Below are 15,522 nucleotides of genomic sequence, written 5' to 3'. Positions count from 1 at the left end.
TATCCACCTTCAGGCTGGTGTTTTTTGCAGGCTACTCTCTCAAACTCCAACCACAATTTAAAGTCCAACAGATTCAGATCAGGACTTCCAGACAGCTATTCAGATGGTGATAAGTGGTCATGCACATTTGCTGTGTGGTCCTAGCCTTATGTGTGCAGGGGCTGAGTACTGTGAAAAAAGATGTTCGAGGGGGGGGGGGACATACCACACCCACTGTTCCTTTCAAACAGTAGTGTGTTTACTGTAGTGCAATGTCTACTGTGATGCTTTATATGATTATTATTAATTGTTTTACTAATAAGTTTTTGAAGCTTTTATAGTTTATAAAATGTCTAATATCATCACTGTTGCTTTTCACTTAAACAGATATTCCTTGGATGCAGATGCATGGAGCTGTATTTGGGATAAAGATGATCCCTGCTATTTTTTTGCTGGTCTGAAGAATGGTAGCATTTTGCAGTTTGATACACGAATGACTAGTGGTCATGTAAGTCAGCTTCCTTCCTTGGGTCAGATCTCACCAGTTGTATCACTCCAGTATGTACAAAAAGACAATACTTCATTATCAAGGTGCTTCATCTTTTATAACATCTAGTTCATACAGGCCAATTTTTCTGATCTAATGATAATTACTTTGATCTTCTAAACTTAAGGAAATCAGTTTTCTTATTATTTAATGTTTTTAATTAATTAAATAATTAAAAGTTCCAGTAATATTATTTTTTTCACTACTTTAATATAGCATTTTAGCCATTTTGAACTATCTTCATTTTCTGATATATCAAATTGGAAAAAACAACACATTTAATAGTTCATGACCTATCAGGTTATTTGTTGGGTTTCTGATTTGATTAGCTATATTTCCAATTGATTAAATTCTCCTTAAGAATTGACAAATTTACCTAAGATTATTTTACACACACAGACTTTTAAAGAAAAAACTTAATATCTCATATTTGAATGTCTGATTTGAAACCATTTTACTTAATTGGCATTGGCATTCATTGGCAGTCTCCACTCTTATTATAATCTAAATGTTAATTTAGATTATAATAAGAGTGGAGACTGCCAATGAATTCTGTCTTTCTGTATGAGATTCTGTTTACAACCATACTGATTTTTTTTAAGATCTGATTTCAAGTTTTCTTTCCTTGGTACCTTAGCATGTGCTTTTTCAATGATTTTAATGTTTTGGCAGTCCCCTTTTTTGGCCTAAAACCAGCTTTTTTTTTTTTTTTTTTTTTTTTTTTCCCAAGTAACACTTCATTTTACTTAATAAAGAAATTCCTTTTGAAGTCTGAATTTCAGTTTTATTTCCTTTCTCATAAATTGTTATGTGAGAGATCTGCTCCAAATTTTCTGCCAAAATCTTTAAATTATGCAGGATAACTACTTTTAAATCTTTTCTATCACTATATTTTAGATCAAATATAATTTTCAATGAATTGAAGTTTCCAAGGTGCAAATTGTCCATTCCTATTTATCAGGCTAGAACCACATATAATATAATCAGAAAGAGAACTGTGTAATGAGTTACACATCCTATTATGTAGAAAAGTATTAACAGAGAGATTTCTAATGATTTGTAGTCTTCCTGGATATTTTAAACCACTGTTCTGTTGTTTTTTGCCTCAATAATTTTTAAAAGTAACTTTCTTTTGTGATTTCCTAGCTTAGTTAATAGCTTCCAAAACATTTTGAAACCTGCTTTATATTTTTTCTACTATATTCTCTCTAAAATCTTTTCGTGATTAGTTTAGCCTGCTTTTACACAATCCTAGCTTTCCTAGCTGTTCAGGTTACTATGACAGTACTATGTGATTAAGTTAACATTATTATTAATCTCCTATCCACAATTTGCCTCCAAATTAGTTATTACTTGTAAGCACTCCAATATTGTCATATCTGATATTCGTTCTTCTAAGGCAGCTCTGACTGAATAAATCCACATAGACCTTGTTCTTTCTCTGGTCTCTTTCTTGCCATCTGGGCATCAAACACCTGTTTTGCCAACTTTTCCTCGCCCATTCTGTTTAAGTGGCCATATCACTAGATTAGCTCTGCTTACATGCTCGAATGCTAATAATGTCAAGTTCCCTTCTAATATCTTCATTTTTAATATGATTCTGCCATTGATGCCATCAGTTCACCCCCCCCCCTAATTTTCCTCAGAACCCTCATATCTGTGGTCTCTAGTCTTTGATCAAGTGCTTTCTTTCTAACCCAACTCTCAGATCCATAACTTAAAACTGGTTTGAACACTGACTTGTATACTGTTAATTTGATGTTTTGCTTAATATCTCTCTTATTCCATATAAATTTATTAAGCTGGCTACCGATCATACCAACTTTGCATATTCTGTTGTCTATTTCCAGATTTAACCTGCCATCTTTACTAAAAACTGTGCCTAAATAGCAGAAATATTTCACCTGTTCTATAGGATCTCCATTCAGAATGCAGCTGAAGTTTTCTGTGTTCCAGTCTATTTTCATGGTATTTTTATTGCTGCTTTTCATGCCAAATTTGTTACAGCTGTTATTCAATTTAGTTTCAAGCTAGTTTAAAAGAATTTTTAGTGGTATCTTGTTTTCACAAAAAAATCAAACCATGAGCTATAACTATTTTATAGCTCATGGTTTGAATTCTGGAATTAAAACCCACATCCTCTCAGTTGAAGAGCAGATACTGGATGAATTAGTTGGATTTTTTTGATTGTCTTCAGGAAGTAAACAAATTTCATTGACATATGTGAGACAAACACCACAACACTTTACTAGAAACCTGAAGTAGCTTGAAAAAAAAGTTCCATGCTTCATATTCTCTATTGACCAGGAACTTTTTTATGACTTCTTTTCATAAACTACCTTGGAGTTTTTATTTTTCTATATTTGATGACAATGTCACCATGCTTTACTGAGTCATTCTATCTCTTCAAATTTTTTCACTCAGTTTCTAAGGCCTGATGCTCATTTTCACACTCCTTTACTTTTTTTCCCCAATTTTTGTATTTTGAGTTCATAGTTTGGATCAGAGTTCTTTGACCTTGCTTCTTTGTAAAACTTTGGTATGCTTTTTTCTTTTCAATGAGATACTTATTCTTGTCCTTCTCTACACTATCCTATTCAACTTCATACAAAGTGTCCACTAGGTCAATCACTTTGTTTTTCAAATCTCCTGTACATACTTATGTGTTGACCTAGTCTGAAAACATCAGTTAATAGTAAAAGCATAATCTCTGATGCTACTATTTTTTGTGTATTCTCTCATTGTAAATTTATGCACATTTATATTTTGAAACATGATGCTAGTAATGACTAGCCCATCACTGCAGAAATCCAGCAGGTACTAGCCATTATTATTAGCTGTGTTCTTTTCTCTATATTTCCCCAGAATATTTCTTTATGTCCAAAACTTTATCTCCAGAATATTTCTTTATGTCTCAAACAAAAACCTCATTTCAGAGATTTGGATCCCCCCCCCTCCTTCCCTCCCACAGATTTGGATGTTGTCAGAAATAAGGCTGAAAGAACTTTTTTGTGAGAAAACTTTATACTAACTAAAGGCAATAACTCCTTGCATCTTTAATGAGTATCCCATTCAGTTTTGAGACATGAGAAACTGCACAGAGTATGCTTTGATCTTTCTCATACTCTTTCACCTCAAAACTGTTTGCACACATGACTTAGTTTCTCTTATTTTATGTCTATATTATCTTACTGAAACAAAACTTTTTCCAAATTGAATCTATCAGTCATACACAAGTTCTTTCATCAATCAAGTTTATTCCAAATATCTAAAAACTGTATGCCATTCCTCCTAATACGCAATGACTTGTTTACAATCATGGCCCTTCTTCTCAGTTCACTCTTATTATATCTTGGCAATATATATGGTAGCCAAAAAGTTTGTGCAGTTTTCAGTAGAGTTCGCTACAGTCACTTGTTTTATTTTACAGTGGTTTGCAATCAGCGCACTCTAACTTGGTGTGTACTCTTTTTCTGTGACTTGGAACCTGGTGTAATTTGGGCATGTTTCTTTACGAATTTAAACTCGATTCAAATGCTTAAGAAGCATCCTGTAAGATATGTGTGGTTTTTGGAAAAGATGCAGAGCAGAACGTACTTGTTTAACATTTTAATTTTTGCAGCAGAAAAATCGCAATTTCATCACACACACCAAACTCTTCCTAATTATAGAATCGGCATAATAAGACATTAGTGTGTACAGAGGATTTGAAATATATGCTTTCATCTTTTCCTTCACTGCCTCTTTAACTTCCTGTGTTCAACATGGAGTTCTGATTTTTCTATCCTTGCAGACAACTTCACCACATGCCTCTCTAGCTGAATCAATCAGGGCTTTCTTCAAGGCTTGCCACTTAATCTCCAAGGTTTGGTTACTGTTCTGGAACTCTTTCATTTTTTCTTCAATAATCTTTGTGTATTTTAGTCTACAGTTCACATCTGAGAACTGCTCAAATTTTATTCGCTTTAAAACTTTCTTACATGTTATTCTTTTCAATATGAAATTCAATTTTATCCTGCTCAAGACTAAATAGTGATCGCTTCCAATTTCAAATCCTCTGTACACTCTGGTGTCCTGCACCAAGGAGAAAACATCACTATCAACAATAACATAGTCAATGAGACTTTTCTAATACCTTGCCTCTTCTCTCCATGTGAATTTGTGCATATTTTTATGTTGGAACATGGTGTTAGTAATAACCAGTCCATGTCCTGAGCAGAAATCCAACAGGTATTTGCCATTATTATTAGCTTTGCTCTCCAAATTTTCCCAAAATATTTTTGTATTTCTGACAATCATTTCCTACTCTGCTATTTAAGTCCCCAACAAGGACCAACTTTTCCTTTTTCATTGTGTCAGTTGCTTTTTCTAAAGCATCAAAAAATTCCTCCACTTCTACATTAGTAGAACCTTCTGTGGGCAAGTCTCATTGTCCAATTCCCCATTCTGATATTTGCCCACATCAGTATACTTGAGACTGCTTGCCATTCAAGAAGATTAGCCTTGTATTTTGTGTTGAATACTATGGCTACTCCTTCTTTTCCTTGATTGTCATTGCCTGAAGATAACAATTTGTAATTATTGCTCAGAAAGATCTCACCAGTTTTTGTCTTTTTTGTTTCAGTCACCCCTATTATGTCGATCTGGTACTTATCCAGTTCTTCAGCTAGCACCATTTCTTTGCCATTCAGGCTTCTTATGTTGATAGTACCGATCTTTAACTCTGGTGATGTTGAGTTGGGGTGTGCTTTCAGATTTGTTCCATTAGCTGACTTTTTGCTGTTCGCCCTGGTTCCCTGGCAAAAACAAAGGGGGCCTTGTTTAACCGGGCGATGCCCCAGCCAGCATGAAATTTTGTCATGTTGTACCATCGTGCAATTCTTGAATTTGGAACTGTCAGCTTTGTGCATTTGTTCCATCACCAGAGTTAATGATATGTTAGAAGTTGTTTTAATAACTTCAAAATTGTATAAAATAACTTATTAATATTATTTTTATTCTCTTCAGGAGGATGAAAGCAAGTAAGTTTAATTATAATAAATTAAATTTTATGGTAGTATTAAAGGGAAGGAGAATTAATGTGTTTAATTATATAAATTTTTTGTTGCTTCCACTGATTAAAGTTATTTAGTACCTTTAGTACATTTGGTACCATGGGTTGGGCTAAGGATATTCTTAGCCCAATCCAGAAACCGTACTCTAGAGACTAAACATGTAACTTTTTCAAGTTACTTCTGGCCTCCAATAAGCAGAGCAGTGGTTTCACACTGGCAATGACATTCACCTGCCACCTAAAGACAATCACAAACATCCATGCCCACAGTGTAGGATTTGAACCTACAGCCTGTTGGTTGGAGAGTGGGTACACAAACCACTTGGCCAGCAAAGTCTTTTGCTAGATACATAACTCATCTAAATTATTAAAACATAAAATGTGATCTGTCTGAATGAAATTCAGATATCCCACACTGCCTTGCTATTCTCTTCATCTTTCTTCTGTGCTATCTTTTTTTTTAACTTTGTTCAACTTCATTCATTGATGTCTTCATCCAGATTGGATGAGAGTGTGTTTATCAAGGGTGTGAGGGCTAGATATTTCATTTGGAGAGTGGTAAATAAATGGAATGGGTTGCCAAAGTCAGTTATGAGTGCTTTTTCTATTAATGGATTCACGGAGAAGTATGATATATATTGTGTGGATATTTTGGATCTCCTACAATGATTCTTAAGACTCCACAGATGTGCCCCTGTAATAATTCTCTAAGCTTTCATTTTTGTATCATTGTTCACAGATATTCCACCACAGGCTAGCTTATTTTTTTGACATAACACTTCTGATTCTTTTGTAACACTAATGACATGCTCTCCATTTTTGATTATCACCAACAGACAACTCACCTTTGATAGTGAACGCATCATGTGCACAACCACACACACACACACACACACACACACACACACACAACCTAGAATCTCCCAATTTTGACCTCTGGCTGAAAATCTCTCTACCCATTCAATCAAATTCATCTGCTGTGTCTACTGCTCTCCCAATGCCACCAATTTTTCCTTTTCCTTTCCTTAAAATTTGATATCCTTCAATCCAACTTTCCTAACAATGAGGTAATTTTCCTTCACGACTTCAGTGTCACAACACCAGCTGGTGCACACCTACCCCAGTTGCACAGATCAAGCAGAAGAGAGACTGAGTAATCTGCCATCACATGCCTACCAGAATACTAGACAACCCTAACCACTCTCCAGATACCTTGGACCTCTTCCTCACTAGTTGCCCATCCAAGTAAACAGTGAAGGTAGTCTGTCCTCTAGGTAGTTCAGACCACAGTTACTTGCATCCACACATCATCTATGGCATTGCGAGAAAGTCAAGTGGAATGATCTATACAACTACAATGGCACATTTTCTTGGATAGATTATTGCTTCTAGCCATCTGACCCAAACCTATGTGCTAAACGTATCACTGAAATAATATTGGCATGGAAACATTTATTCCCCATTCCACCCTAAATTCTCATCACTGCCTTAGTTCTTCTACAAGTGTGACAAAACTGTACAAGAGAAGAATTGCACATACCATAACTGTCTTGCATCCAAAACTCCATCCACCTATACATTTATACCAAAGCCCAGAATATTTGCAGGAAAACTAAAAACTATCAGCACGTCAAAAACTGGCGTTGAGAGAGCTAAAAACAAGAAATTTGCATCCTGTCCAAATGACAGCCATGCATTCTGGTCTCTAGCCAAAGCCGTTGGTTGCAACTACTGCCCAGTACTGCTCCCACCACCACCACTGGTTCTATTGCATCATCACCCACAGAAAAAGCCATTCTCCTGGCTTCCTATTTCTCCTGGAATTCTTGTATTGCTGATTTTGGTAAATGTCCCTCTCCACCATGTCATACGCACTCAATGGCCAGTATGTCCTTTTGCCAAAAAGAGATCAGGAAAATTTTGCTCAAATTGGATACCAAAAAGTCTCCTGGCCCTGATGGCATTCCTCTAATTATCCTAAAGGTCTCTGCTCCAGAGTTGACTCTCATTCTGTATATATCTTTTTACACTCTTATTCACTGGTGTCTACCTTGCAGTCTGGAAATGAGCCCATATTCAGCCTATCCTTAAAAAAAGAGGGTGATAAATCTATACTCTCAAACTACTATCCAATTTCTCTTACTCCAGTTCTTTCCAAAATAATGGAGAGAGCTATCAACACTCACCTGTAATGCCATCTTGAAGACTCTCAGGTAAAAATAGGTGTTTAGGCAAGAAAAAGACCCAGAGGAAGACCAAGGTTTGAGTGAATTGATTCAGTCCGAAGTGCCTTAGAATAACAAAATGTTAGATATGACAATAGTGGAGTGCTGACAAGTAATAGATTAATTTGGAGGAAAATTGTTAACAGGAGATTATTAATAATGTAAACTTATTCATGTAGTGCTGACATAGTAGCCTGAACGCCCCCTTGAGGAAACATATTGGGAAATTGATGATGATGAAAATTGAATATATTGAAAAGAAAAGTATGGAAGTATTTAAAGAACCAAAGTCAAGTCGCTTTCACAGGTGAAAGCGATTTGAAAATGACGATTTTGAAAACAAGAATCAAACCTTGGAGATTCATCCAGAAGAGTATGAGGTGAAGTTTTCTGTAAGAATAGAAAAATCAGCACTCTATGTTGGATTCAGTAAGATGAAGAGACAGTCATGGAACAAGAAGAAAGCATATCAAAAGTTCCTAACAATTAAGTCAGCAAATGTTTTAGAGAAAGATGTAAGAGAGTGAAACAGCCAATAAAAAAAAATATTTGAACAAATATTGGGAAGACAGGTAAGAATATAGAAGATAAATATCCTGTAGTTGGCAGATATTTTGGAGAGTACTAAAAATGTTTAGAAATGGAGTTAGTACATAGTATTGTAAAAGGTTCCCTGAATATAAGGAATAGGTATTCTATTCCTTGTATTCAGGAAACCTATGAACATGTTGCTCATATTCAAAAGAAATTCCGTCTTTCAGTCATACAAACTCATCAACCAAAATTGGATTCATTTTACCTTCTCCAAAAGAGAAAGTGCAGTTGCAGTCACTACCTAGAGTCCATCAAATTTATTGCAACTCTTTTATATTTCAGGCAGACTTGCTGCTTTGCCACAAAATGTATTTCTGAACATCAGTTATATATTTAACTAAATAAACATCATAAATCCAATCTTGAAGAACATGGAATTGATAATACTAGCTGTATGGTCCTTTGAGATAATACTAAGTGTTTACATAGAGGCACCTACATATCTGAATGTCTTTTCAAAGAAAGTGCCAAATTGCCCAGATTTCTATCTTTATGTTGACTGTATTTCTACAAAAAATATGAAACCTAATTTAAAATTGTTATTTTTTTGCATGTGTGTGTGTGGAGGTGGGGGGGGGGGTAGTATCTTAATAGTGCAGTAATTTTATCCTCTTGTAACTACACAGAAAGATACCTCTCCCCATGCACTCACACTGTTTTTGAATTTTAAATATTTCTTCATTCTCACTGATGATGATACTATGTTGACTGTATTTCCATTGACTGATACCAAATTACTCTTGTTATCCATGTTATTTCAATAGGTGTTACAGAATCGTGTCCAGATTTTGCTGGACGTCTATAGACATTATGGCCGTTTGGGGTGTTAAGAAACTTAAAAGAAAACCTTTCTACCTAATTTTTATCTTTAATTAAATTTTACTGTGAATGTGTATTCTTATTCTAATGGATTTTTATACAGTTATCACCCCATCAAAGAAGAATATATGTAATTTTTCCAACTGATGTATTGCTATTCTTTTATCTAAATTCTCACAAGCATGCGGAACAATATTGTTAAACTGCACATTTTGGATTTTTTTGCTGCAAAAATGTTTTCTAGAATCTAGTTTAGAAAGTTGAAGCTTTACATTACTGAATAAACACATTTAACGAAAGTTAGCTAATGGGAATCTGCTTGAATTGCTTTGCCTTATTGTTTATTTGCTTGTTTCTGAATTTTGTTAATCTTAAATGTTCTGTTCTGTAGTATATTTCAGCTGGAATGGAAAGATTTAAAGACAAACTGAGGTCACTGCAGTGGGCTTCTTGCTTTCCCCAACTCTGACAAAAATTTACTTCGAACATCTCAAAAAAAAAAAAAAAAATGCTAATTTTGATCCCAAACCTTTACTTTGGCTTCATTATATAGATGTTTTTGCAATCTGGAATAAATCTTATCGGGAATTAGATGTCTTCCTACAAAAAATAGCCTTCTTTACAATCAAATTTACCTTGTATGTTGGGGGTCTTTTTTAAAAAAAGGTGTGTTCTTATAAAAAGAAAAATGGATGGTTCATTATCCACTTCAGTCTATTGCAAGCAGTCCTTCTGTGGTCAATATATTCATTACATATCAGCACATCATCCCTCACAGAAATTATTAAATGCCACTTGTTCTTCATCTAAGTTACATTAGAAAGAAATTGAACCATCAGATTGTCTCAATGGCTACAACCCTGAATTTATTGAATAAATCATCAGCCATTTTACTCATACTTACACAGAAAAAAAAAGAAAAAAAAAGATGACTTGCATAGAATCTCCATTTGTTATATCAGAAGTACTTCTGAACATGCTTCTCATATCATTAAGAAATTTCATCTTTTAACCACATTTGAAATCTATTAATCGAATCAGCTCTTTGTTACCAAGTACTAAACACATTTCTGAACACCAGTCCTAAATTGAATTGAAAAAAACTTCATAAATCTGGCCTTGCTGAACATCATACAGTTACTAACACTAGCATCATGGGAACCTATAGGATGGTGCTAAATTATTGCATGGTTGCTCAAACAGATTTGAATGTCTATAAAGGAAGTGCTGAGATCCTTCTCCACTGTGCAAAGGCAGTGGAAAAGGATCTTAATCTTAGTGATGGATTGTCTATGCCCAAAGTTTGAAAAACTTGTCATTAATTGTGTTTCTTTTTTTTTTTTTTTTTAATGTAGTTACATAAATATCCCACACAGACACCTATTTCAGATCCTAATAATATATTAGGCTCTGTCCAACTATGCATGAAAGATACCATTCTTCATGCACCCACATGTTATTTGAATTTCTCGATTCTGTTTTGTGATACTGATGATGGTTTCAGAAACTTAAAACTTACTGAAATATTTATATAATTGATTACAGTTATTTATACATTTTTCCACTATTTCACATGTATTTTATGTTTCTGTAAAGAAACATAGGGTCTATATTCTGCATTTGAACAACTGAATGCTGTAATCATAGGTTGAAATTACAACCTATGATTACAGCATTCAGTTGTGCAAACAAAATGTGAACAGATTTCTTCTTCCTTCTATTCCTCTTGCCCCCACACAGCAGTAACGTGCTATGGGTCTTATAGCCTTTCGTGTGTGGATCAGAAATTAAACAAGAATAGAACCCAGTAAATTTGACAATGAAACACACAAAATGCATGTACATGATGTGGAGTGTCATGGTCTGTTACTTCATCAACCAGATGGTAGCCTTTATTTCTCAGTTTTTAGAAAGAAAACTCATACCTGACTTTGCATTCTCTTTCACATCATAATTATCAAACATCTATCACCATTAACACTCTGGTACATCGAGCCACTCTCTGCTTTGCTGAAATGCTGCTCTCCCAAGAAATAAATCATATTAAGTTCACCATCCTTACTAATGGCTTTATTTAATCATATGTCAATAAGATAATTGTTAATTAGTGTTTCCTTGGCATCTGCCTCTCATCATGAAAGTGATACAGAGGTGGTCTGTTGTGTCACCATTCTGTGTGTTAAAGATATCTCTGAAAGTTTAGCCAAGCTACTTAGAACTGTTGGCCTACAAGTGTCCTTCCACTTTATCAACCAGATAATTACTTTTCTAGGCTCAGCTAAAGATAAACTTCTACCTTTAGTCTTTGGTATATTTGATACCCTGGACTGTATCAAATTCCTTGCTGCAGTGGATTATTGTATTTTGACCAAACAGGTAGATTTGTGACGTACATTGTGATGAACATTTAGACTATGTTAAGTTCCATGAGTCAGGACTTGTAGAACATGCTATCATCCCAAGACATTGAATTCTTATGAAGAAAATTAGGGTTCTCTATAAAAGTATTAATCTTTTAGAATATCTATACAAAGAAAGTGGTGAGACTTTGCAGCATCGACCAAATCTAAATAGAAATGTGGACTTAAATTATCCTGCTTATGGAAAATAGGTCTTACAAGTCCCAGAATTAATTTAATTCTTTTTCCTTTTTTTTTTTTTAATTTTTATTTTAAATCTCCCATTAAAGTTATTTTACTAGAACCTTAATGTAATTAGACCATGATACTCTGTATGTATTTGCAATTTGCATGTTTCATTATTGAATTTGACAGTTTCTATTCTTGTTTAATTTGAAAGTCATACTGAAGATGCTCTTGATACTAGGGTGAAAATTTTATACCACTAAAATATATATGTACGTTAAACCCGTCTTATGCTAATTAATTATGTCTTACATTCCTATTCATCAAGTTATTTCATAGTTTCATCGAACAACTTACATTTCACTAGCTTCCATTACTGATATTAACAGAGATGTTGTCATTCTTCAAGTGTGCCACCCAGTTAATTTTGTTACACTAATAAATTTTGCTTTGTAATAAAATTGGTCTGTTATATACTAAAACATTTTCATTTCAGAAATAATGGTGGACCATTAGTGGGCCAGTTGTCTAGCTGCCATTTCTATGAACAGACAGATAACCATGTATATAAGCCACATCCACTACCTTTGGAAGGTGAGTTTATCATTTACTTATGGTAAATTATTGAATTTAGTCCAATTCATAGAGTTATTTATATTCTAGTTGTCCAAAATTCTGCTTATAATTGGAACCCAAAAATTTGCACTTGGATGACTTTGTCAATTTTTTTGAGTGATTAGAGAAGGCAGCTGACATAAAGAGAAAAGCTGAACCTTGTTAGTGATCTGAACTTCAGGGTAGTAAATGACTCCTTGGCATATAGAAATGTTTAGGGAAGGTTTGGTAATAATAATAATGATGATGGTAAGTACATAGAGGATATCTGTTTCAAACACAGACTAATCTTTATGCCACCACGATTCCAAATTTGCAACGAGAGAAGGCAGTGATATCTTCATGCTGGTTCAGAGTACATAAGTATAAGGGAATTTGAAATTGGAAGTGAACATCACTTAGTCTTAGTAAGATAAAAATAAATATGACATTGAAAAGAACAGCATGTAAGAAAATTTTAAAAAGAATTAAAGTTGAGTACCTTTTACAGGTGAACCATAGACTCAGCTATGCAAACATTAAGAATTCAAGAAAGAATGAAAGAATTTGAAAACCAAACCTTGGAGATTATGACAAACTCTGAAGAAAACATTGATTGATTCAACTTCATGTGGTGAACTTGTATTCAAGAATAGAAAAATAAGAACTGGTAAGGGAGGAATGTAATAAGGAGCACATATCAGTACTTAAATTAAAAGATGTTAAGAAATTTTATTTTTTGTTTAGTCCTTTATCCAAGCGTAAGCAAACAAATAGTCTTAGTACTACTTAGTATCACTTCTGTGTCTGGCTTCCACTGATGAGACCTCAATAATGTTGAAACCAGTCTGGGTAGTGACCCTTCCCTTAATGCATAGCATTATACATGTCTGCAAGGAGATGTGCTTTGCATGTGGGATACTAAGGCAAGTGATGTGAAGTCATACCACGAGTTGCCCCAGTCCTAAAGATACTTCAGGTGCAAACTTTGTTTGTTTACACTTGAATAAAGGATTAAACTAAATATATAATTTATAGTCTAACCAAGTGGGGAAAAAAACTTTCAACATCTTTCTCTAATCCAGAGTAATTTAATAATAAGGTGTGACACCTTTTGGCAACTAGCATATGGAAATATGACTTCTGCATTGCTTCAACCTTGTATCACCTCTGGGTCTGGCTCCCACTGAAGAGACCTCAATAAAGGTAGAAACCAGTCTGGGTAGTGACCTTCCTATATGTATAGCATTATAGTTCTGTTCATGGAACTGACATCCTATCCAAAATAAATCTGAAACCATTAGTCTGAAGGAGACACATGGACAATGTCTTCATTATTTGAAAAGACACAGAAAATGCTTTACATGAGTTCCTTCAAAAAATAAATTCTTTTCACCAAAAAATCAAGTTCATGTTAGAGTTGGAAAATAACAATCAATTACCTTTTCTGGACACACTAATAAAAAAACAAGAGAATGTACAAATCTAGTTCACAATCTACTGCAAACCTGCAGACACTGGACGTTATCTTCACTTCAGATCTACACACCATCATGCACAAAAACTTGGCATTATACTTATACTTAAACATAGAGCAATAAATATCTTCATGGAAGAAAAAGATCTGCTTGATTAACTCACAATCATATCTCAAACTCTAGTCAGAAATGGTTACCCATAAAGTATAATCCAAATGATTCTCAATAGAAACAACCCACAGCAACAACCTCAAGTCACGCAGTATACATTGTCCATTGTCATTCCTTATGCCATGTCAGTTTCAACAAAAATAGCAAAAATCATGAGGTCTTTCAACATCAGGGTTGCCTTCAAACCTATTCAAATTACACGACACATGTTAAGATCTCCTAAGGACAGCATCGCCTTCTACAAGTAAGCAGGTGTATATAACATCCCGTGTTCCTGTGGACTGAATTATATAGGTCAAACATCACGAAGCCTAGAAATCCGAAAAAAAGAACATATAGGGGATGTCAACAACAACAGAACAGATACCTCAGGATTAGCCCATTATTTCTCAATTTTGAACCACACCATCGATTGGCTCCATTCCGTACATCGAAGAAGATTTCAGATGTACAAACTTTAAAGAATCTGCAGTGGTACTCCAGATAGGAGACACTCTCAACAGAAATCAAGGCATGATACTAAAAGACATTTGGAAAATCTTAATAAATTTACTATGCTTAGCAGAACTCAACTTCACGAAAAACTATAAAACGCAATCAACTAACAATGACTAAGACTCCATGCTCTTGATGTTACGCGTCATTTCAATTTTAATTAATTTAACTGTTATTACTTCATTCTTTTTTAGCATTTAACGTCAGTGTACCCATTTCTTGTCCTGAAGAATCCAAACAGACTTAGCTGACAAAACTTGTCGACGATTCTACATATTTATAAAGAACTATGGTCCACTAATAAATCCAAAAAGAAAATTTCTCGTACTTAGTGTCAAGGGACCAAATATTAACAGTTACAATAAAGACAATAACTGGTGAGATCTTTCTAAGCAATAAATACAAAAATGCTACATTCAGGCAAGGACAATCAAGGAAAAGAAGGTGTAGCTATAGTATTGAACACAAAATACGAAGCTAATCCTCTTGAATGGCAAGCAGCATCAAGTAGAGCGATGTAGGCAAATATCAGAATTCAACAATGAGACTTATTTATGCCTATGTTCCCACAGAAGGTTCTAATAAGTTTTACTAGAAGTGGAGGAATTTTTTGAAGCTTTAGAAAAAACAACTGACACAATGAAAAAGGAAAAGTTGGTCCTTGTTGGGGATCTGAATAGCAGATATGTAGGAAATGATTGTCAGACATACAAAAATATTTTAGGAAAATTTGGAGAAAAGAGCAAAGCCAATAATAATGGCAAATATCTGTTGGATTTCTGCTCAGGACATGGACTGGTTATTATTAACACCAGGTTCCAACATAAAAATGTGCACAAATTCACATGGAGAAAAGAGGCAAAGAATAAGAAAAGTCTCATTGACATTGTTATTGTTGATAGTGATGTTTTCTCCCTGGTGCAGGACACAAGAGTGTACAGAGGATTTGAAATTGGAAGCGATCACTATTTAGTCTTCAGCA

At 34.4% G+C, this 15,522-nt stretch overlaps 1 protein-coding gene across 2 annotated transcripts in view; it reads left to right on the top strand.

Annotated features, from left to right (window-relative positions):
• LOC150108589 (E3 ubiquitin-protein ligase rfwd3.S-like) overlaps positions 1-15,522 on the top strand; it is a 279,570-nt gene that overhangs the window by 161,639 nt on the left and 102,409 nt on the right. For both annotated transcript variants that reach the window (XM_090416037.1, XM_090416036.1), the window contains exons 10-11: positions 367-570; positions 12,299-12,396. In XM_090416037.1, the coding sequence (XP_090272163.1) occupies positions 367-570; positions 12,299-12,396 (302 nt within the window). The remainder of the gene's footprint in view (positions 1-366; positions 571-12,298; positions 12,397-15,522) is intronic.

The sequence above is a fragment of the Typopeltis vanoorti genome, chromosome 3 (genome assembly GCF_054136105.1).
Source record: "Typopeltis vanoorti isolate ZY-2024b chromosome 3, IOZ_Tvanoo_1.0, whole genome shotgun sequence".
Classification (NCBI taxonomy): Eukaryota; Metazoa; Arthropoda; class Arachnida; order Uropygi; family Thelyphonidae; genus Typopeltis; species Typopeltis vanoorti.
Note: the sequence above shows the minus strand (reverse complement) of the source record. Positions and strands in the feature narration are given on the sequence as shown.